Genomic DNA, 24,788 nt, shown 5'->3' on the forward strand with positions numbered 1-24,788 from the left:
GAAAGTGCAAAAAGTCTTTGTTACCGTATCACACTCCTTCCACATATTCCCCCTTTTTCTTCCCCTGAGAAGGAAGAGGTGGGTTGCAGGGGCGGAGCTAGGCTGTAGTCCTCCGTTATTTTCCTCTTCTATGGATCAAGCAGTCCTTCCCCAGCAGGTTAAGGAGTGAGGAAAAGAAGAATAGTATTCAAGTCACAATTACCTCATGGCTCCCTCTTCTCTAGCTCCTTTCATTGCATTCCAGTCCTCAGATTTGCCTCTGCAAGAGGCAGATGTCCTAAGCCATAAACCCTCCTAGGGAATTTGCCCACAGGGCAGACATATAGTCACTCTCCTCACCCAGCTTTGGGTTGGCTGCTCTCAAACAGAGACCTCAGCCTCACTCCAGTCACAGTGCTGCCTGTTTCCACAAGAAGCACCTTCTCAAGAAGCTCCAACTGTGCCCATGTACACAGTGGACCAGTCACCCCAGAAGATACCAAAGTATGTGGTGGGACAACTTACATGGCTGAAGCAGAAAACAGGAATGATGGGAGCACAGGCTTGGGGGAGGGGGAGAGGGACTTGCCCACTCCAACTTCTCAGAGACATGGTAACAAATATCCCTGCAAGGAGTTCGGTCTTGCAATAAGGAAAAGAAACTTTGGTCCTTCTGCCTTGGACTTGATGCTGCTCCCTGAAAGGAGGTTCCCATGCAATGCTCTGTGGAGAAAGAGGACTTGCCAATTTTAGGGGTGCAGGCAAACCTTTTTCCTGGCTTCCCTCTTGAGGCCAGTGACAGCTTCTGCTAATGGAGAATGCATTGCCGGAGACCCTGGGCCACCTCCATGGCCTAAGACCACACAATTAAACAGCGTCACACCAACACAGTGCAGGACATCATTCTGTGATTTTTCCACACTGGTACCCACAGACACCTATCCACACGTATACAATGCTTTGGGTTTGGTTTCCAATTCTAAGGAATCAAATAAGCTTATAGGCTTTAACAGCAAATAGCCCTAAACAGTCTACAGACCCTGTAAGTCTCTCACCTAGACCAGTGCACAAGATTTGTACCTTCAATAGGGCTGACAGAAGTCAGCCTAAGAGGCCAATGGACTGATGCTCAAGACAGTAGACAAGTGTGTGACAGAGACCATCACTTCACACATGTCACCTTTCCAATGGCACTGTTTTTCCTGACAGCTGCTCCCTGGGCAGAGTATCAGACCAGTAGGGACCTGGGATCAAGCTGTGCCACCAGACCTTATAGGGAGGTCAAAAGAAACAAGGAGAGACAGTAACCCATGGGCACAGCTTCCTGCTGATTCCAAAGGCTGGCACAATCCAAAGCACATACCTCTGCCTGTTTTGTTGTTGCCCAGGCAGAATATAGCTTGATTACAACGAACAGCAGAGCAGTTCTCCTTCAGCAGGTGTCTTCAGAACTCACCAGCACCTCGCATGTGTTAAACAAGGCTGTCCATCATTCACACTGGTTTCAGATCTGACATTCCTCTCCTATTACCCAGTCAATTCCCCATGAGGAGGAATGACTTAGCTTAAGTTCGTAGGTGAGAACAGGATTCTTTCCTAAGTTGTTCCCTTATAAGCTCAATAACCATGTGCTGCACATGGTAACAAGAGCCAAACAGGAGCCATTCCATCCCAGATCACACCTGAAAATGTCTCAATGTAGCTTGTGTGAAGAGTCTCATAGCTGAAGGTTCTGGGATTGCTCTTCCTCTTTCTCAACACGTGGTAGACTAGGAAAACTCCCCATTAGCTGAAGACACAAATTTCAGGACCTTTAGTGCAAATCAGGGGTGACTCTAGGAGTCACCGTGGAACACAGCTCTTCCCTCCCACTCACCCTCTCTCCAGAGTAGGCCATGTTGCAGTGCTTGAAAAAATGATAGAGCTGTCCAGATCAAACCCAAGCATTGACAAAATAAATAAAAGAACTAGCTAGTGAAGAGCAAACAGAAGACATTTCAAGAGCAAGTCATATGCGACTTCAAATGCTTAGAAACAAAGAGTCAAAATGCTACATTTCCAAGGGAAACCCAGAACTGGTTGACTCAGGTGTAACTGGCTCCCAAGGCTGTTCTGCTCCAAGATACATTGCTGGTGCACTTGCTAAGATACCTCATCTCTATCTTTGGGCACTGGGAAAGGAGGAAAAAATATTTTCCTACTGATATGTCATTCTTGGGAATGGGAAAGAAAGGAAGTGTGGGAGAGAAGAGAGTTATCAGGAGTAGTCAGTATGGATTCACCAGGGGGAGGGCATGCTCAAACAACCTGGTGGCCTTCTATGATGTCATCATTGGCTGGGTGGATGGAGGGAAAGCAGTGGACGTAGTCTACCTTGATTTCAGCAAGGCATTTTCACTCTCACAGGGGAAATGGCCACAAACTGAATTATACGAAGTTCCACACAAATGTGCGTGGGAACTTCTTCACGGTGCAATGACGGAGCACTGGCACAGGCTGCACAGAGAGGTGGTGGAGTCTCCTCCTCTGGAGATGTTCAAGAGCCACCTGAATGCCTACCTGTGCAACCTGATCTAGGGAGCTGCTTTGTCAGGGGAGTTGGACTCAATGATCCCTAGAGGTCTCTTCCAATCGCTACAATTCTGTGACTTGGGTCGCATCACCACAGACTATGGTGTGTGGCTGCCCCTGCAGTTCAGCACTGCCACTCTGCTGCAACAGCATCTGAAGCAGCTGTGCACATAAGGATGACAGACTACAGTGAGTGCCATGTGGCTGCTGCAGGGCCTCACCCCAAGAGCAGGGAACACATGGAATATCTGAAGAGAGGGTCTTCTTCCAGAACACTCCTCAATTACAGGGGAGAGTGCTACATAAGCACTTCCAAAATGCATGCTTCCTTGCTGGAAAACACATTTGTTACTTACTAAAAATATAGGAGAGGAGGGAGGGTGGGGGGAAAAATAAAAAAAAATAACAGCTGCTGACTTCCTTTTGGTTTTGCAGGGAAGAAATCCAGGGACAGCAAGGGATCCTGCTGTTAATAAAGGAAGCCCCTATGATTCTATGATTCTATGAATGCCCAGGGACCACAGAAAGACAAAATGGGGGAGAAAGCAGCTTGGCTGGACTGAGTAAGCCAGGTCAAGAATGCCTTTGGAACCAAGCCCTCATTCTGCCTGAGGATACTTTTTGCCTTTTGCACCTGCCTCAGTTCTAGAAAGGGCTTTGATCCTGATACCTGGACCAAAGCAAGCTTGACTCTCCCTTGCAAAGGATTTTTTTTTAACTGTTGAAAGGGGAATAATTTAACCAAGCACTTTTACTCCGAGACATGCTAGTGAAGACAGCTTGCACAGAGGAAATGGAGCCTGTTCTATACTCACCCAGCCCTAGCCCCACCAGGCCTCTCTGTAAAGAACAAAACACAGAGGGTCATGGGCAAATCTGCAGCTGCTTGTCAGAAGGGGCAAGAGATGGGGCCACTGCTTCCCAGCATAGTGAAGGGGCAAAGCAAAGTTATCATCTAGCCTTAAGTCACAAGAATTGAAAGAGAAAAAACAAAGTGAGCAGAAACTCCTTTAGAGCATCCAATCCCCTGAAGAGAAACATACTGCGAAGAAAAAAAGAACAAAAATCTCTCCCAGTTGTTGAGCGAAGACCTGCCTGCAAGCATAGATGCAGTAGTCAGTCCTTTCCCCTATCTTTGTGGCTTAAGCCACAGGGCCAGCCTCCAGCTGTTACAACCTCCACACCACTCTTTCATCCCTGATCGCACCTTGAATGAGTGGAGTCACAGCAGGGTATTGGGACAGCTTTTGCACTAAGGCAGTCCCACATCCACCCTTTCTGCAGTTTGGGGTCAACCTGTGCCCAGTGCTGGAGCAGAGCAGTGGCACAGAGAAAGACTGAGGGAGAGGACAGGAGACAGACTGCAGGAGATGCTGCAGGACACAACAAGCTGCGGGCACTCAGGGAGGTCTCTGTCCTGTCCAGACAGTTCGGCAGCACCAGTGTTGAAAAAAGGTCCCAGTGGGGCCAAGAAAAGTCACTTTAAGGTGTCATCAGCATTCTTGAACATGAGGATGGCATTGTAGATCTTGAGTGCCGGGCCCAGCTTAACACTCATAATCTTGACGATGTCAGCCTGAGTCAGCAAGAGGAATGCTTCACCATCAATCATCTGCAGAGGAGAGCAGGGACTTATGTATTCAATGACAACCCAGGCTGTGACATCCTACAGACAATGCAGGCACTCTGCAGGCACAAACACACTCACTTCTGGCAGCCTGTTACAGCCTCCTCCCTGTTCACAGCCACCCACAGTGCCCCTGTGCTGCCCCAGCTAAGTCAGATCTAAGAATTCATACACCAGGGTCAGTACAGGGATGGGGACAAGGCCATCCAGAGCCCAGTCCAGGAGCTCACACCACAGCTGGTAGGCTTCTGTGCTACAGTGCAATGGGCACTGGATAGCCAGAAAACAAGTCCCTCTGGGCAAACACCGGGCTGATTATCCTAGGCCCCAGCATGCATGGAGGCTCCCCCCACTCTGACTGTATTTGCCTGAGCACCCTTAGAGCACAGTGGCCATCCAGGATTAGGCTGACATATGCTTTACTGAGGTGCCCAGGATCAGCCTGCCTGGGGTGAAATGCACATGCTGAAAATAATTTTCTATGTATGTCCACAGTGGGGTCTAAAAATGATGAACCTCCTTGATGGACAGTAGTGTCACAAAGCTGACATGTTGGTAAGAGGCTACAGGAGGGAAAGGATGGACAGATGAGGCTTAAGCAGTTTCCCTCAGGAGACAATGATGCTACTGAAGCTGCAGCACCAGCTCCCTGCTCCCCAGTCTCCTCAGGGGCACCCTTCTTCACTCAGCCCAGAGGAAGAAGGTAGAACAACTTGATACAAACAGAATCCAGAATCTCCCTCTTGCCACTAGCTGCACAGGCAGACACCTGCACACTGGAATGCCATGCAACTGCTGCCCCCCTGGTGGGAATCACTGCCAAGTGGTGTTCAGCAGCAAAGCCACTGAAGGAAAGGCAATGGCCATTTCCTCCCTCCTCTGTTGGCAAACATCTGTCTTTGGCTGCCTGCATTCATCCTCTAGCCTTTCTTACCTCATCTTTGAAGAGCTTGGCTTGGTCCTCGCAACCCGTCAGAGTTTGAACAAAGCTAAAGACCTTGGAATAAACAGAAAGAAATGTCAAGATGGAAGCAATGTTTCTGTCTGGAGACACCCCACAAGATTGTACCCTCATTTCCACTGAAGCTTTATGGCTTCTCTAAGTTAACACGTGCCTGTTAGGGCAAAGTGCTGCAGTTACAGCATTCTCCTGTGCTACTCCTGGACCAGGGTGTAAGAAGCTGGAACAATTTTTTACTCAAAGCTTGTTCAGTGGCATCCATCTGAGACATAATCTGCTCAACAAACAGCATGGGTGCTGGTCCTCTACAGTCCCAGAGTAGCAAATGCTACAGTAGCTTAATCTCTAGTAAGCCTTCTTCAGCCCAACAGGATGATTCCCACTGACTGAGACTGAAGTGGTACACATAGAAGAAATGGGGACATCAGTCAGAGCTGGGTGCTGAGGCTGCCAGTCGAGTGTCAGAGGTCCAGCTACCCAACCTTCAAGAGAGGCCACTACTGATAGCAAAGGAAGTGAATGAAAGTGATAAGTATGAATCAGAGGTAAATATTTCATCACAGGAGAAAGAGGGAAGTGATTCCCTATCTGCAGATTCTACAAAAATTTTTTTGCTTTTTTGTTTTTTGTTTTGTTTTTAATTTAGAAAAGAGAAAAGTGATTTGGAAAACTGTAGTATGCTAAATGAAGATATTATTGTCCACACCATACCCCTCAGGTGCATCCAGCAGGACACTTGGTTAGCTTGAGGAAAAGGCCACTGTTCTGTGCTTGGGACATATACTATGATGCTGCACAGCCAGCTGGAGTTCTCTCAGTCACACCAGTGGGTTAGGAACCAGACACACACTCCAAAACCCTTACCTCATCAATTGTCCACTTGGCTACTGTGGTTGCTGTGATGCCAGCCACTCCTGGTAGGAGTTTGCAGTGCTGCTCCCAACATAGTGATAGAGAGCGGTCAGGATGGGCAGACAGGGCAGACATGAAGAGCGACTGGTGTATGTTGTCTGAAGAAATAGCTGCCAATAAAAATGCAAGGTGTGATGCAAAGAACGGGTTGAGAACATCCTATCCCATTCTACAAGCCACAGAGAAGACTCTGTTAAGGAAAGAACCTGGGGCTGAGAGCATATCGTTTAATGGGTTCATGTTATCAAGAGCTAGTGGCTGCCTTCTGAATTAACAGGATATATTAATGTATCAAAGACTTCAGTATGGTGGGACTGAGGATAGGGGGGAAAGTTTAGAGACCAGGCTGACTTTGCCTTGTTATCTACACTCCTTCATATTGAGATAAATTTAAATTCAAATTTCATTACAGAATATCATCCCTCATCATTCAACTCCTTTTAGGTGTTTAACAGAACTTTAAGCTTTAGTCTCTGCTGCAATAAGCCAGTAATGACTTCCAAGAAGAGATCTTCATTCACCTTCAGTGACGTGCTAAACACCAAGCCAGCCTATGGTAAATCTGATACTGGCTGGAGAAAATGCCTTACCACTCTACAGCCACTTACATCCCAAGTCAATCATCAGAACTAAATGACAAACAAAATGTTCATCTACAGGTTCTGTACTGCAGGAGTAATGTGGCACCTCACACTGAAGATTTGGGGTACAGCACTGAAAGGATGAAGGCACAGCACCCCTAGCTGAAGCAAACAAAGTGCCTAAAAAAATGAACAGACAGAGAGAGAGGGTCCTGCCCTAAAGCTCTCAAAGATTCGGATACATATCAAGAGGGACTTAGCAGAGCTCTGGTAGGAGTCACCAACATCCCTTGTCAGATGGTTTGTTTTGGCACCATGAAGTCTACAAAGTCCTCAGCCTGGTGCTGACCTGTACAAGGACTGACTGAGCAAGCCAAGGAGAGACATTCCTCTGCTAGCCACCACCCCAGCTCCTCAAGTCTTACCCCTGCTCTGCAGTGTGACACCATGGCAGAGGAATGCACTTACTCTGGAAGTCTTCCTGCTGGATCTTCCGGTACTTTGGAGGTCGCCCTCTAAAGATAAAGGAAAACTGATTTCCAACTGTGTTGGAACTGGCCTAAGGGCCCTTCTCCACACTGCACAGAGCAATGCCTTGACAGTAGGAGCAAGGATTACCTCTCAGATCCTGACAAGAAGGGCTGACAACCAAAGAAACATAATGTGAATAGAAAAAGAAAACAGGAGAGGTGTCCAAGGCCACTCAATAGAGCTGCAGTAACAAATGCCAGCTATCAGCAGGCATGCTCCCATGCCTGCATGTATCAAGGAGCCTCTCTAACTCAGCCATCCATCCACCAGATGTCACATGTAGCCCAGTGGCCCCACACTGGTGCATGGAGCTTGCCAGGCTTGCCCCTACCTCCCATGGTGCCGAGATTTCTTTCGTTGAGGGAAGCCAATCAGGTTCCTCTTGCGAGTTGAGGCTTCAGTGTCAGAAAAGTCTGCCTTAAGCCTGCCCTGGTTCTTCTCTGCCAGCGGGCACCCAGAGAGGCAGTAGTGTGCTGTGAATCTCCCCGTCACATGTCCTGATCCATCACAGCCTGGTGTGGGGCACTTCCTAGAGAATAAAGGGCAGTTGAGAGTTGAACAAAGCAGAAGGCAAGAGTGGGTGAAGCTGGCCTGGGGCTATCCTGTGACACCAACTGCTGGAAGCCAGAGCCCTGACCAAGCAAAGCATCGTAAAGACTTGCTGAATAAATTCCCTGGGGCCATGGTGCCAGCTGCATGGGCTCATATATAGTGCAAGTTCAGTTCCTCCACATATGAACACCTGTCCTATCTTGTCCACTGGCATGACAGCTACCCTGTGCAAGTCAGCAGAATGCTGATCAAGCAGGTCATAGGTTCATAGGTTCATTAGGTTGGAAAGGTCATCTAGTCCAACCATCCTCCTATCACCATCCCTACCCACTGAACTACTAAATCAAATCCCTTAGCACCTCATCTAAATGCTTCTTGAACAGCACTAGGGATGGTGCCTCAACCACCTCCCTAGGCAGGCCATTCCAGTGCCTGACCACTCCTTCAGAGAAAAAATGTTTCCTCAGGTCTAATCTAAATCTTCCCCGGCGCAACTTGTGGCCATTCCCTCTCGTCCTGTCATTAGTTACCTGAGAGAAGAGGCCCACCCCCTCCTCACCACAACCCCCCTTCAGGAAGTGGTAGAGTGCAATAAGGTCTCCTCTCCTCAGAGGAGACCTTATTGCACTTGGTCTTATTGAACCTCATCCCATTGAGCTCAGCCCAGCTATTCAGTCTATCCAGATACCTCTGAAGAGCTTCCCTACCCTCAGGCAGTTTGACACATCCTCCCAACTTGGTGTCATCTGCAAACTTACTGAGGGTACACTCAATCCCCTCGTCTAGGTCATCAATAAAGATATTAAACAAGATGGGCCCCAATACTGACCCTTGGGGGACACCACTCGTAACAGGACGCCAGCTGGACTTAACTCCATTAACCACTACCCTCTGGGCACGGCCCTCCAGCCATTTCTCCACCCAGAGAAGAGTGAACCTGTCCACACCACGGGCTGCCAGTTTCCCCAGAAGAATACTGTGGGAGACCGTGTCGAAGGCCTTGCTGAAGTCCAGGTAGACTACATCAACAGCCTTTCCCTCATCTACCAGTCTGGTCACCCAGTCATAGAAGGAGATGAGGTTGGACAAGCACGACCTACCCTTTGTGAACCCGTGCTGGCTGGGTCTGATTCCCTGGTTGCCATGCACGTGTCGTGTGATCTCCCTCAAGATCATCTGCTCCATAACTTTCCCTGATACCCAGGTCAGGCTGACAGGCCTGTAGCTCCCTGGGTCTTCCTTACTGCCTTTCTTGTAGATGGGTCAGTGGGGTTCATAAGAATGCTTCCTCACAAACATCCAGATTAGCCTAAGAGTATGAATAAAGCATGTGCCATGACTGTGCTCAGCAGGTAAACTCCTGGGAGCCAGACTTGCCTCCCTCATTCTCAGCTATACTCACTCCTCTACTCCCAGAGCCTGTCATGCCAGGTTATGCAAACAACTGACAAGGTCCTGAGGGAGACATCCCCTCTCAGTACTTCCCAGTTCACATTCTCACAGTGAAAGGTGAGAGGTGGGAATAATATCATCCTCAAAGCCAGCATTGTCTACAGGTATGTAAAGGCCATCCACTACAAGGCTTATAGGACCACTTGCAGATGAACATGAAGAGTGTCCCCAGGATGTCTGGTACAGGACAGGTACAGAAAGGAAAGCACCAGCTCATCAGAACTTATGCTGGCAGCAGGCTCCAGGGGCAGAGTCAGGCACAGGGTAGGTGCAAGGAAGGGCTGGTTGCTGACAAGTGCAGAGGAAGGCCCTGGCACAGTGCTGGCAGGGAAGCTCTACTCCTCCGAGCTGAGCTGGGGAGCTCACCTGTGGTGAAAGCTGTACTTGGAGCTCTTGGTATGAGGGATGTTCTTGCAGCCCAGGGTTGGGCAGCCTGTGTGAGCAGAGGAGGATGGTTCCTTTGGCCCTAGACCAGAAGAACAGGGGACACTGTCATAGACACAGCCCCACACACCCCATCCTGCACCAAAGAGGAGGATTTTCCCAGTGGAAGCCCTTCCTCCCTGCCCACCCTTGACCAACACTATGGCTGCACATGGGCAGGTGATGGTGACTGTGGGGATCTTGCACATTTGAGCCCTGGTATGAGGCATTGCCCCAGGCCTAGAACTTACTAATAGGAGGTTGTAGTGGATGACCCGTTTTTGAGCACCAGCCTATAGGGTGTATGTCTGGATGATCTGCATCAATCCAGAAATCATATACGTGGCTCCAGCCGTCAAAATGGATCTGGGGAAATAAGTAGAGAGGTCACCCTTTAAACCTCAGTGTACCTCTGTGAGCAGCTCTGGAGTCTTCCAAGCTGACCTCATGCAACATAGCAGGAATTAACTGCAACACAAGATTCTGCTGCACTCCTGGATCCAGGCACTGGGACTTGCCATGTACCATCTTATGCACTGTGTGCTTCCAAAGACCTCAATACACTTTGCCATTGCAACTGGCAGTGAATTAGGAAGGTCAAGAGCAAGCCAGCACAGCACCTGGACCCAGGCTCAGCACTGAGACTTCAAAACCCACTTTTATCCTGTGATCTTCCACATCCTCCACACTGGCTACTCGGATGAAGGAAGGAGTCCTCCTGTCCACTGCCTCCAGCTTCATGTTGACCAGGAAGCCATGGGGTGGGCGCTGGGACAAGGAAAAGTGTAGTCAGCAGGGAATAGAACCATGCTCCAGGATCTTGTAACCCCCTGACTACTGAGCTTTCCCAGATAGTTTCCCAAAGCTCAGCTCCTACCCCCTGTCCTGTCCAGGTAAGAGCCATTGCTGCTCATACTGGCTACAAGGAGAGTGTGAGCAGACCTTCTAGATCTAAGCTGTGTTTTTAACAAGACAGAAAAGCTGTGCCCAACAGAAGAAGGTCTTCAAGAGTCATCTGAGGATTCTATAGCACAGCTGCACTTGGCTGGACATAGCTGCAGCAAGTGGAGACAGCTATCAGACAAACTTAAACGATTTCCCATCACACAGCTTCTGTCTAGCAGACGTGATGGTCATAATAACGATTTTTCCCCATCTTGCCCAAGACAGCCTTCACTTCTGAACGAGGCCTGTGGTAAGAAGATACTAAACATCACTTTATAAATGTAAAGACCTGACAATGGAGAAAACCTGAATTCCTGCCCAGGCATAATGGAGTAGATGATATGGCACTTACCACTTTAAAGGCCCAAGCTGGGACAGCAGATGCTCTGGTTTCTTTTAAATACTTTTCCCAGATGAAGTTATCAGGATCAGGATAATCTAAAAGGGAAAGATGCAGAAGGTGAGACATACACCAGCAGGAAGATGGCAAGTAACCCAGAAGGCCTTGATAGACCAACCATGTCTGTGCTGGGTATGTGGAAACCTAAGAGGCATCGAGATATGCTATTTTGTCCTGGACCATGAAATCCAGGGTGAAAGGAAGCAGAAACATTTGGGCCTGCAAACATAGCTTGGATCTTCCTGACCTCTCCACTTGGCCTGATACAAATATCATGCTGGACCTGAACACATGTACAAGAGGCTCTTGTACACGCCACCTCCTTGACAATGACTTTGTTGAAGGAAACTGCCGGGGCCTGCAGGCAAGCACAGACAATGGGGTTTGATTCCCCAGGCGTCCCATCCCACCCCAGAAAGTCTGTCTCTGAGGAACTTGCCACTGAAGGCTGTGCTCCCCAGCTATCAACTCACCTTGAGGAGGTGTGAGGGATTTGCCATGCTCCTGACACCATCCGACTGGGTGAATATATGGACTGCTGGGGTCACACCTAGAAAATACATCTAAACCATTATACAGGACTGAGACACCTGTCTCACCCCTGCTAGACTGTGAAGGCTTCCAGGGCCTGGGATAGGCCAGTAAGTGGCGCAGTCTAGATCTACACCACCAGCAAAAGCCCCTGCAGAAACCAAGGCTTTCTCCATCACCTTCAGCCCTGAGTGACCCAAAGGACTCCAGGCCCTAGGAGGACAAGGGATAGAATAGAGTACTCCACTTCACAAGAGCAGGACATGAATGTGCAGCTGCCCAGGGAAAAGTAACCCTGCAGAAGGGGTATTCAGGCCTTCAGAGTTCACAGGAGTCAAATCTGGGCAACTGGTGAGCCTCACACCCTGGTCACATCTCCTAGTATGTCACAGAACATTTGAGGTCTGCCTTGGACCAGAGCATGAAGCGTTTACTTGGTGTACCCAACACCAGCAAGCAAGGAACAGCCACAGACAGAAACAGCTGCAGCCCCACAGCTCCTTGGGGTGCAAAGTAAGACAGTATCAGAGGGCTTTAGCCACAAAGCAGAACCATATTTGTGCTACTTAGCTTAAATTAGCCTCAACTGGGACACCTCCTCATTCACACCCACAAAGGAAAACAATGCTTCACCTACAGGCCCAGAAACTTTTTTTAAGAGTAGGTATTCAGCCTCTGCATCAGCTGCTTTGCAGAAAACCCTCTCTGACACCCAAGTGGGTATCAAGGTGAGCCTATGGTTTGTGATCAAACCTGTCTTAGCTCCATAACTAAAAGGCCACAGCGACATACCAGAAAGTGACAATGGACAGACACGTAAAGGTTTGCACCCTAGCAAAGGTGGATGATCCTCTTCCTCAGTCTCATAATGGTCTCAAATTACACGAGGGGAAGTTCAAATTGAATGTCAGAAGTAATTTTTTCATGGAGAGGATGATCAAGGATTGTAACAGTCTATCCAAGGAATTGGTGGAGTCTCCACCCCTGGACATGGTTTAGTGATGGGACTTGGTAGGTCACATGATGCTTAGACTTCATGATGCTGAAGGTCTTTCCTAATCTATGTGATTCCAAGATGGTTACTGGTTCAGTCTATGAGCATAACAGGGTCAGATTGTTGCTGGGTTTGCAGCAGCATGCTTGTGGTATTGTCTAAAGCACCTCATCCCTCTTCCTGAAACAGCAGCAAGGTGCTACTGAGGACTGGTACTGGGACCCTAGAAGCCTCTGTGCACTTACCAGTAGTCGTAAGTATCATCCCAGTTGTCAAAGTGCACCAAAAAGCGATCATCCACCACATCAGTCACTGTGGCAACACAGATCAGGGAAGGATTCATACGGTCCACAGCCTCAAGCTTCATGCCCACCTCAAAGCCTGGAGGAGCTTCATACTGGGAAGAGAAAGAGGCAGATTTCTCTCACAGTCTCAGTTCCAGCTCCCTCCTCACCACTTCCCTTGCCTGCTGCAAGAGAGCAGCAGTCTAAAATTAGACCCTCAAAGGGAGGCAGGCCTAGGGCCACTCAGCGTCCCAGAAGGACACTGTCCTCTTGTGTACACAAGAGAACAGGCAGCGACTAATGCCCTAAGTTTGGTAGGAAGAGCTGGGACAGTGCCCTGCATCCTAACTTGCCTTCACTTCCTGGATCCCAAATCGGTGCAAAACACTGTGTCACATGTTCTAAAAGGATTGTTGCAGTAATCACATCCCCACATCAGCAGGGAACCCATACATTAAGGGAATCATCACCATTTTACATTCCGCTATATTCTCATCTCCCTTACCCAAGCTGCCATATGAAAAACAAAGGTGGAAACAGATAATGAAGACACAAAACAGAGACAGAAGGATTATACTTACTTGTTTGGTTTTCTTTGGCAGAATATTTGAGTCATACCTATTTCTCCCCAGTCTATACCTTTGTGTCAGATGTCCATAAGTTAGACCCAGATGAAAAAGCAGATCAACCCAGCTCCAAATTTGGGCACAGCAAGCCTGTGTCTGAGGTACAGATCTTCATCAGCTCAACACCACATCTTGCTAAGCAATGCAAGCAGTGCGTTCTCCTGACCCTATGCACTGTGGCTATGATAATTGTGGGGTGCACAGAGAAAAGCCCAACATTCAGTTGTTGAGGAGTCACCCTAAACCTGCAGGCTCTGACATGGAGGAGAAGCTGCTACTCACAGTGTTCCGGATCATGAAGAGATGCTTAGGAGCTGCCTGAGCCTTTGTTATCTTCAGGTAGTTGGTCCAGCTGAATTCTTCTTCCTTATAACCTAAAATCCCTCAGGAAGAGAAATGAGAGCAGCAAGTTCAAAGGTAAGGTGGTTGAGCCCAGACATCCTAATCCAGCCAGCCCTCTTGCTGAGGGTGGGCAGGGTTTCGAACAGCCTTTGAGCACCCACAGCCTGTGATTTAGGCCAATGCCCGACTTCATAGGGGTGCTAAGAAACGTTAGCATTGGAGCAGAAAAACAGCTCAGCACTGGAGAGATGGGTCCTCTGCCCTGGAGTGCACTGTACCCAAGTTGGAGTAGCATAGCCACTGGGCCCAAGCATGGTCCATCCAGGGCAGTAGAATGGGAGAGAGCAGATAAGTTTAATGCTGATGGTTACCTAAAGTGGTGTCCTGCAGCAACACCCAGCAAATTATCATCCTTCCTGGAACCACCAGGGAACCACCCTTCCCCTATCTCCTATTCTTGGACTGGGGGCATCTTATTCATCCCCTTCCTTCAATAAGGCCCATCAAACAAGACTCTTACCTTTTGGAGGCTGGAGTTTGTGTCCTGTCTCTTCAAACCAGCCGGCAGGGTGGATGTCAGGAGAGTCAGCATTCAGCCAGAAATCATGGCACTCAGAGTAGCCGTCAAAGTGGAGCCGCATCCGATAACCACATACCTAGGGAGTGAAGCAGAAGGAAAGGATCATGGAAACCTCCTGCTGACCCTGGCTGGATGTTGTATCCACTGCCCCTCCCATACACCATTTCAGCTTAGCACTTGAGGAAGCCAAGCACTCAAGAAACCAAAATCATATGCCACTGCACAAATCAGGATGCCAGACCCAAGAGCTATCCAGTATGAAACAAGGTAAGTACAAGGCCACTGCCAGCCAACTTCTGAGTTGAGGATTTCAGGCTGGTGCTTAAGATGCCATGGTAAAATATCTTTGTATCCATTTATCTGATGGAACCAGTGAGTGCAAATACTCCCTCTTCTCCATCTGTGGGAGATGTTTGTATAGATGTTTAGCTAAATGCCATGTTACTTGATAGTCACCACTGTCATGTAGGTGATTTTCCTGGAAGCCTGTGGGCCCAGAGAGAAATGCAAGGTAAGCCTGATTTGGGGGCATGACAAGTACTGAGTAGAGAATCCTAGAGCCAGAGGGCCTCTGCAGACACAAGAAAGAGCAATGGGACACCTCCACATCTTCCACCTCCGAGGCTCTGATGTGTCTGAGTGGCATCAACTCAAAAATAAAAATCAGTTTCCTTCACCACAATTTCTTCCCCCATGGCTCCACTTTGTCAGGATGGTAAAGAGGATAACTAGGCTGGGACATGGCAGCTGCTCCACAACACTGTCTCCTGCCTTTACAAATAGGAAGGAAAAACCCATTTGCTTGATAGAGGTGCTGGAGTGCTAGCTCAACTCGTGCAGTGCTGGCAGCAGAATGCGGGTGAGGGCCCTGAATCCATTCTCTCCACCAGACTACCAGAAGCACCTCTCCTCCTACAGAGCCTCCCACTGGGCAGGAATGAGGTGCACAAGGAGGGGCAAAAGGATGCTGAAAGCAAAGGCACCTTACCTCAGCCACTGTCAGGATAAAGTACATAGATGGGTGTTGTGGATCAATTCCCTCTAGCTTCATCCCCACTTTAAACCCATTCTTGTGCTGGGAAGCTACCTGATACTGGAAACAAAAATTAAAATATAGTGGAAAAAAATGGTAGATGTAAATGAGTCTAGAACCATCCCAAGGAACAACCATCAGCCTATGGGAGCTGCTGGACCCAGGAAATAGTGGGCAACAGGTTATGTTTTTGGCCAAACTGTTATGCTTTTTCACAGAAAAAAAATATTTCCTCCAAATCCTTGTGGGTTTGTGTCTCTTGCTGCTGTCAGGGCATAGTGTACCTGGGTTGACAGGAAGTGGGGCATGGGGTGTGGGTTCCTCTTGAAAGCTGGCAATCAACCAATGGGAGGTGGGGGTGCAGATCCCCTGCATGGTCCCAGGAGAGCCCAGTCCTGACTCAAGGAAGGACCGGAAGGGCTCCACCAACCTGCCAGAGCAATAGGCTGACACAGGGTGCTTGGGACTGGGACAGCATCTGGCTGGGGAGAACTTGTGGTCAATGAGAACTGGAGGCTGACTGGTCACTTCCAAGTGAAGATGGGAACCCCACTAAATAGGGAAGCAAGGAATAGAGGAGAAAGAGGAGTGGGAAAGAAAAAGTACAGAAAAGAGAAGATGAAAGAGGGAAAAAGACAGGAAAATCCCAACTCACATCCTGGAAGAGATCTAAAGGGGCAGCGACAGCTTTCTGCTCCTCCAGGTAGGACGCCCAAGACCAGCCTTCTTTCTTCTCCTCGCTGACACCTGAGTGCAGCACAAATGCACACACAAGAGGCGCTGCTGAGGTTCTGCTATAGCCCCAGTCGCTGCCTGCCTTGGGGCAGGTGAGCACATGAGTCCCACTGGGGCCACATCCCACTCTCAAACACAGTCCTGCATACCTGCAAAGCTCATCACTGTCCTACCAGAGCCCCTTCTCCGGCAAACCTGGCCAGCTGTCCAAGGAGGGAGAGAACGAAGGGATCCCCCTCTCACAAAGGTCCCTGTAACCTAAACCTTTTGCTGCTAGAAGCAGCACTCTAGAAGGCACCTAATGACCATGAGAAACAAGTCATCTTGTGCAAAAGCATCAGGACACCTCTGCAACTCTTTGCCTGTACATCCAAAATGGCCACAGCACTGACAGATCTGGGACAGACAGCACAATCCATCTAGAGATCTGGGAATCACTCCCTGGTGCAAGAGGCTCCCAACCAGTCAAATCACCTTCCTTCATCACTTCAGCGGTACAAGTTCTTCTGTCTTCTCTGGGACATCCACCTGAGTCCTCCCCACACATCAGAGCTACTCTGCTGCCCTAGAGATGTATTACCTTTATAATACTCATTTTTAAAGAACACAATACCCAAAACAGCAAAACAGAGAATGCATGAGTACAAATTTCATTCTTCTGGAGTGTGACAAATACACCTAGAGACAGAATATGTACCTACTCTGCTGCACCAAAGTATCCAGGTGCATATTTTGACTACTGATGAACTTTTAAAACATGAGAAAATAAAATGCCGAAATAACAAAGCTCAGCACTGCTTACTTGTAAGCAGCAGGAAAGATTACATGTTCAGGGCTCAGACTACAGAGAAAAGGACCTGGCAAGTATGTATAACCTTCCTTTTCAGTACTGCTTTACTCAGTGTATTCATAGCATCACAGAATGGCTTAGGTTGGAAGGGACCTTGAAGATTATCCATTTCCAACCTTTATGCCGTGGGTAGGGTTGCCAAGCACTAAATCAGGTACTAGATAAGGTTGTCCAGAGCCCCATCCAGTCTCATCTATAGCACTTCCAGGGATGGGGCATCTACAGCTGTGGAAGGGCCTCACTATCCTCTCAGTCAAAAATTTTCCCAACTTCAAATCTAAATCTCCCCTCTTTTAGTTTAAAACTGCTTCCCCTTGTCCTATAACTATCCATCCACATTGATTTCTCTCCTGCTTGCAAGCTCCCTTGAAGTACTGGAAGGCCACTGTCAGGTCTCCCCTCATCCTTCTCTTCTCCAGCCTGAACAAGCCCATGCTGTCTGTGTAGAAGAGGTATTCCAGCCCTCTGAGCATCCTCTGGACCTGTTCAAAATCAGGGTCTGACAGCCATCTAGAAGCCTGTTACAGTCCCTGCACTTTGCTAAGAAGGTGAATATGAAGCTGGAATAGTTTCATTTTAAAATAACTTTGTGTGACTTTTCAAAGAAAATGTATTTTCCATAAATGTTTACTTCCAATGTTTTCCCAAATTTTCCTCTCCTCACCTCCCTATCATACTCCCAGGTGAAAAAGAAAGAAAAAAAAAAGAACACAGTGCATCCCTCAGCTTGTCCAATTTCTCTCTGATTTTACCACAGCTCTGACATTCGCTCTGATTTGGACTAGGAATACCTAACTGTGAAATGAGACAATCCCAAACCACTGGTCTACAAACCAAGGCCTACAGGAGCGGTACCCAAATCTGTGAGCTCCTGATCCCAAGAGGGAAGTTCCCTGTGAAACCATCCAAAGAGGAAGGAACAGCCAGACAAGTCACAGTCAGGTTACTGCTCAAGACAGCACCTCTCAGAGTGGAATATCCACAAAGAATGGTTGATTCCCAAAGGGAGGGACAAGAGAGCACTGTACAGTACGACACAGCTCCTGAAGAAGACAGCCATATATTGTAAGGGTCCAACCATTCCACAGGGAGAAAGAGAAGAAAGGAAAGAAAGGGAAAGAGACAGAGAGAGCAAGATTAATCAAGCAGAGTTCACAAGCTTTCAAAAACCATTGTGTGTCACTGGTGCTTGACTCTGCTGGAGCACCAAAACACTGGCTCAGCCCCGCAGGATTGCAGTGGGACCCTTCAGTCCTCCCCATGCAGCTCAATTCCCATCCACACTGCTGTAGCAAAGGACTGCTCACCATACCACCCATCTGGCCCCTTAGTACCTTGCTGGCTCCAAGGACCAGCCCCTGGATTGCTGATGGCAGAGTCTCCCACAGAGTTTTTCAGTTCTTCCTGCTTTTCCTCCTTGACACAAAAGCAGACGAAAGTGTTAGAAGTCAGGATTCCTGCATAGAGGTTTATGCTGCAGGTTGCATCTTCACATAAGTGCCAAAGGTCAAGATGAGCCTCCAGCAACGTCCATGATTCAATTGTTTTTTAGCCCAGAAATGGGAAGCCAACAAGACTATCTAATGATGGGAATCTGACAGGGAAATTTTGGTACTGTGTGGTAGCAATCACATCTAGTGTGAATTTGCTACAGCCAGACCTGGAAGGTAGAGCTTCTTTACCTTGTAAAACAGTCCCAACCCCCAGAAACACATCACACTGATAGGTGCTCTCCTCAGCACTTCTACAGCACTTCTACTAGAGTGGCCTGGACAGTAGTTGAGAGCATTCAGTACCTAAAACAGCCCAGTCAGAACATGTCCAACACTGAACATTCCCATGCACTCAGTATGCCAAACAGCCAGACAAGTGTCTCTAAAAGACATGATATTCCATACATTCAAGTCTTTTTAGCATTAACAGCTTCTGGTTACCTCCTCAACATACTGCTAAGGCGGCACAAAAAAACACTGATGAGAGCTACACACACTAACAGTGCATACACAGGTGGCCCAGCGCAATGGAATTGCCTGGTCACTGCCCGAACCAATAACTGAGCGACCAGAGTAGGAGAGCCCAGATCCACCCATACTCTCTCTCTCTTCCTCTCAGTGGTGCTCCTGGGAGCACCTATACACTCAGAGCCTATGCAATCTTGCTCTCTTCCTTCCGGCAAGCCAGAGTCCAAACAAGAGGCACCTGCATTCCTGAACCCAAACAGTTGCTGGGAGGGGTGAGTTAATTTCCCTATATTTGGTATCTTGTTTCATAGCATCTATATCTCAAAAAAAGGCTCCGTCATCACCTTTGTTTGCTTTACACCCAGATCTCTCCCACATTTATCAATGGCGTGGACACACACATGCTCACCCGGCTTTCTTCCTACCATTTGCTCAGACTCATAGTCTTCTTCTGAAGGGCTCTGGTAGTCCTTCCTCTTTCGTTTCTTCACTGGCTTGAGGATTTCAGTCATATTGGTGCTGCTGGCAGAGTTTTCCACAATAACAGACCTACGCAGAGTAAGGGAAAGTGAACCACTGTGGTACAATATGCAGCAATATCTGTGGTGTTAGTAAGGGATTCAGTCCTGGAGAAGCGCTGTTGTCCCATTTCCTATTTGTACACCATCCCTTTCCTCCCAACTATATGTACACTGATGCATACACTCCTCTTAGCACCAAAGCTGGCAAGAGGTCAGAACCAGAATACAGAGCAGAACCACCCTTGTACACCTGAATGCTCAGAAACCTGAACCTAGGGTCGGATCCACAGAGATGCTGGAAAATCAGTGCTGGTCAATAAGCAGAAGGATTGGAAATGCCCTTGTGACCCAAACTTCCCACTGCTGTTCATTCTGGAAGTGCCCACTGTAGCAAACTCACACAGCAGTCCTGCCCCAACAGATGTATGTTTATGAAGCCACAAACAGGTAAGAGAAAATCTGTCTTCCTGCACCTTCTGTTGCTCCTTAGAACAAGTCTTTATCTCTCCCACACTGCACCCTGGGCACCCTGCCTACAGGGAAGACAGAAAGAAGTGCAGTCCTCAGAACCTACCAGAGCTAAGCTTGCATCTCTTCCTGGAAGCATGCTGACTAGGGGGAAGAGGACAGATAGATGGATAGATATGGAGCATGGTCTGCATGGAGCAAACTCCCCTTCCTTTACCTTTCTTTGAACTGCTGGTGACAATGCTCACTGCAGAAACCCCTGCCTTCCTGGGCTCCATCTGGCACATGTCTCCGGCCACAAGTATCACAGTGGCACATACTATCTCCTGTAGGCAGTTTGGGTTGCTCTGGCACATCTGAGTCAGAGAGAGGAGGAATAGTGAGATCCAAAGAGCAGCAAAGAAAGAAAAAAAAGCAGGAAGCAGGAGGTACTTGCCTTGCTTATGTCCTAAGCCAGACAGCACATGCTGGATGTTACCCACTCCCAGAAGTACTACTACGGTGCTCTTACCCTGAGCAACAACAGTATTGTCCCTGTTAGTGGGTGCCACATCTGAATCCCCATCTTTCTTCACATGACCCTCCTTTATAGCTTCTGCTGGAGGCATCTTGTCAGCACTCACCACCTTCAGCGTCCCATACTCATTTATTTGAAACTATGCCATTGAACCAAAAAACAGAAGGAAAGAGTTAACAATGAGGATAGAAATGTAACTTTTTAGCTAGTAGGTGCATATGAGTTCTGAGAGTAACAGAGGCATGGTTTGGTTACTAGTGTGTCCAGAAAAAGGACGGCTCCTCCAATGATAGAGGTGAGCACAAAAGGCACCCATCCTGCTGCGCCTCCATGTAATCCCTGCTGGCTGCTAAGCCTGACCTGCATGGCCCAAAAAGAGGGAAAGAGCATGAGAAGCTCTAAGCCCAGCCCTCATCTGCTGTCTGTCTGCACTTGGGTGTGATCAGCACCAGCTGGCAGCACTGAGCAGGCAGTGTGATGTGATGCGCTGGGGCTAAACAAAATCTGAGAGATCAGTGCATTTTGTGCAGGCTATTTCACACTACTCAGTAGCCACAGTACACTTAAAAGCTGTCTGATGAGTACAAGGCTGCTGCTTTTACAGTGAGTGCAGGATTTTGTTGAGAACCAACTCCACAACTTGGCTTGGAAAGGAAAAACGCCCCACATATAAAGTAACATCCCTCTGTCTCCCTGTGCAGGGCAGACTGCTGCAGCCCCAAACATACCATGTACATGCTAAGCTTGCAACATAGTGCAGGGCAGTCACAACGATGGGAATTGAGCAGCCTCACAGAGCAGGAACAGCTGAAGGATTCTCCAGCTGGGCCATGGGTAATGCCAGGGCCCTGCATCATATTCCAGAGGTCCCAGGCTGGCACAGGCTTGACAGCTGCCACTTAAAAGGGCAAGCAGCTGCAGGGCGCAGCAGAAGGGTGGGAAGAAAGCAAATATGGCCCATGGTTACACTTACCCGCAAGTTACTCCCAGGCAAAGTAGCTACCCCATCTTTCCACTCCAGAACACGGACTGTGTTGCAGGTCTGCACCCCACTGATCTGTGGGATGACAGTGGCTGTGATGGGTTCACTCCCTACTCCCTTCTCTGGTCTCTCAGCCCCTGTATTTCTCTGCGGCTCCCTGGGGAATGGCTGGATTTCTAAGGTGCTTGCAGGAAGGCTGACGGTAGTGGAATTTGCTTGAGAGGGGGAGAAAAGAAACAAAAAAACAGAGACATACAACAGAATGTTTCGCTGGTACAAATATATCTTAAAGGAACCATAGCAGCCTCAGGTCACACAAAGTAACAAACATATTCTTCCAGACAAGATCTCAGTATCATGTTCTAAAGCACTAACATGCAGGCAGTGCGGCCCAAGAGGATCTGCAGTAAGAGATGCTGTTGCATCCCCCCCACATTCAGTGGGTCTTACTTCAGCCTAACTCCAGCCTGCTCCCATGATCAGCCTGCCATATTGTAGCAGTGTGCCAGTAAGCTTCTGGCCTGCTTAATGAATGTACTATACAGACCATGGCTTTTCCACAGCAGGAACCTAGAAATCAAGAGGAAGAACAAGGCTGTTGGGAAAGGCTGTTGATGTAGTCTACCTGGACTTCGGCAAAGCCTTTGACACAGTCTCTCACAGTATTCTCCTGAGGAAAATGGCTGCCCGTGGCCTGGACAGCTATACTCTTCGTTGGGTAAGGAACTGGCTAGAGGGCCATGCCCAGCGGATAGCAGTTAATGGAGTTAAGTCCAGCTGGCATCCCATTACGAGTGATGTCCCCCAGGGGTTGGTATTGGGGCCCATCTTGTTTAATGTCTTTACAGATGACCTAGATGGGGGGATTGAGCGTACCCTCAGTAAGTTTGCAGATGACACCAAGTTGACAGCATGTGTCGATCTGCCTGAGGGTAGGGAGGCCCTTCAGAGGGACCTAGATAAGCTGGACTGCTGGGCTGAGCTCAATGGGATGAGGTTCAATAAGGCCAGGTGCCGGGTCCTGCACTTTGGCCACAATAACTCCATGCAATGCTATAGGCTCGGGGCAGAATGGCTTGAAGAATGTAGAGAGGAAAAGGACCTGGGGGTGTTGGTTGATACTCGGCTTAACATGAGCCGGCAGTGTGCCCAGGTGGCCAAGAAGGCCAACAGCATCCTGGCCTGTATTAGAAATAGTGTAGCCAGCAGGAGCAGGGAGGTGATCATCCCCCTGTACTAAGCTCTAGTGCAGCCGCACCTTGAGCACTGTGTTCAGTTTTGGGCCCCTCACTACAAGAAGGACATTGAGGCCCTGGAGCGTGTTCAGAGAAGGGCAACAAAACTGGTGAGGGGTTGGAGCACAAGTCTTATGAGGAGCAGCTGAGGGAGCTGGGATTGTTTAGTCTGGAGAAGAGGAGACTCAGAGGGACCTTATTGCACTCAAGGGAGGTTGTGGTGAGGTGGAGGTTGGCCTCTTCTTCCAGGTAACTAATGACAGGATGAGAGGGAATGGCCACAAGTTGCACTGGGGAAGATTTAGATTAGACCTGAGGAAACATTTTTTCTCTGAAGGAGTGGTCAGGCACTGGAATGGCCTGCCTAGGGAGGTGGTTGAGGCACCATCCCTAGCGCTGTTCAAGAAGCGTTTAGATGAGGTGCTAAGGGATTTGATTTAGTAGTTCAGTGGGTAGGGATGGTGATAGGAGGATGGTTGGACTAGATGATCTTGTAGGTCCTTTCCAACCTAATGTATCTATGAATCTATGAACAATTAGGACATTTGCTTCTACACTGCTCAGCTGGGCCAGATTAGCCCCAAAACCGCAACACAGGAGCCCATACAATCTGCAAAGCGGGCACCAATGTAAACTGCACTGCACTGGAAAAGAGTCCTACAGATCTGGGCTTCATTTCAAAAGTTGAGAGCTTTTGATCAGCCACAAACTATCCAAGTGATTTGGTATAGCCACAGAGAATTTCTAAGATAGTAATAGCAGCACAGCTTTACCTCCCAAGGTTTGGGCAGATCACAGACAAACACTAAGTGTGATAGGTATCAATGTGTGGTGAGAAAGCTGGAGAAGCCCAGTTAGACAGGACAGCCATACAATCACAGAATATCCCAAGCTGAAAAGGATCATTGTGTCCACCCCCTTTGGGTGCTCCACAAAGGACCACACAAAAATCAGACTGCATACCTGGTAAGATGAAGGCAGTTGTTGCCAAGTGGGTGCTCTGCACAGTGCTCTCAGTGGTGACCACATGGACACTGACCTCCCCAGCAACATTCCCCTTCATTGTTCTCACAACTTCCATCTCTGCTCTGCTGTCCATCCCCTTGTGTGGGCACACAGTGAGACACTGGAAGTCAGCAAGAAAGAAATCAAGTTGGTAGTACAAACACAACAAAGGAGTGAGGAAGAGACCATGGAAAATGGTCCCCCCCTTTCCATCACCTGCCAAGAGGCATTTCTCTAAGATGTATTAAAGGCCCATTTATCCCAACATTGAAGAGCATGAAAGTCACAAGATGACCTACTAAAGCCCACGTTATACAACCCCAGCCTGCAAACATCAAGGTTTTTTTCCTACCTGGCACAACCATAAGAAGGGATGACCGAAACAGGATCACTATAAGCAATGCTGCTCCTGGCTCTGAGGTCTATACCATCCAGATGCAGACCATGAGTGGGGTTTGGTGAACCCTACACTGGAGAAGAAATTAGTCTCTTTAGTTCACCTTTCAGTTCCCCAACTGTGAAGCGACTCTTGATTTTCTTCTAACTGTCTATAAGAGAGAATTTCACAAACAAGACTTAATCAGGAGGAACATTCGTTGCATACAACTAATTTCTCACAGTATCAGTAATGTTCAATCCACCTAGCCATGAATTTCAAGGAGCAGGCAAGGCGTGAGGTGGGTGGGGATCATTCCCTGATGGTCTGGAGCCTGGCTTGACCTCAGGCCTTCCTGGTAGTCACAGAACCCAGCATGCAGGTGGATCTCCTGAATGGGCCTTGCCTGGTGATCTGATTACCAGCTGGACCTATACATGATGGCTCAGTACTTGCTCTCCTTCCCAGACACCACAGGCCAGGCCAAAAGCTACTCCACAGCCAAATGTCTAACGAGAGCACTGTTAGCGTGGATTTATAAATTGCCATAGCTGAAATCTAGCAGTTCACAGAGTTCTCACACCATTCCCCATGGGCTTCTGTAGTGTTAGACAACAACCAACCACCAACATTGCTCACATTAACTATGGTTGAACTTTTAATTCAGTATTCCTGAGATACTGCCTGTACAAAGTCCCAGAGCACTGCTCTGGTTCACTGTCACATAAGGCTCAGGAGCCTCACTGGTGGACCAAACAACAGACAGGCCAAAGAGTTCCTTCCTCACCTCCAAAGAAGTGAGAATTAGAGTTGG

At 48.4% G+C, this 24,788-nt stretch overlaps 1 protein-coding gene across 1 annotated transcript; it reads right to left on the reverse strand.

Annotated features, from left to right (window-relative positions):
- Positions 1-3,976: 3,976 nt before the first annotated feature.
- L3MBTL1 (L3MBTL histone methyl-lysine binding protein 1) lies at positions 3,977-24,097 on the reverse strand. Its single transcript, XM_065754240.1, has 22 exons — positions 23,951-24,097; positions 23,557-23,695; positions 21,350-21,573; positions 20,371-20,515; positions 20,077-20,215; positions 19,296-19,419; positions 18,222-18,325; positions 15,980-16,064; positions 15,280-15,384; positions 14,232-14,367; positions 13,652-13,743; positions 12,705-12,856; positions 11,408-11,484; positions 10,887-10,972; positions 10,247-10,357; positions 9,841-9,955; positions 9,533-9,632; positions 7,494-7,691; positions 7,100-7,146; positions 6,003-6,160; positions 5,112-5,174; positions 3,977-4,162 (listed from the first exon to the last, which is right to left on the reverse strand). The coding sequence occupies exons 2-22, from the start codon at positions 23,690-23,692 to the stop codon at positions 4,028-4,030; spliced, it is 2,532 nt and encodes an 843-aa protein (XP_065610312.1). The 5' UTR covers positions 23,693-23,695; positions 23,951-24,097; the 3' UTR covers positions 3,977-4,027.
- Between the last annotated feature and the right edge of the window lie 691 nt (positions 24,098-24,788).

The sequence above is a fragment of the Cyrtonyx montezumae genome, unplaced genomic scaffold (assembly GCF_038088225.1).
Source record: "Cyrtonyx montezumae isolate F1298 unplaced genomic scaffold, pur_monq_1.0 scaffold_9, whole genome shotgun sequence".
In the NCBI taxonomy this organism is placed as follows: Eukaryota; Metazoa; Chordata; class Aves; order Galliformes; family Odontophoridae; genus Cyrtonyx; species Cyrtonyx montezumae.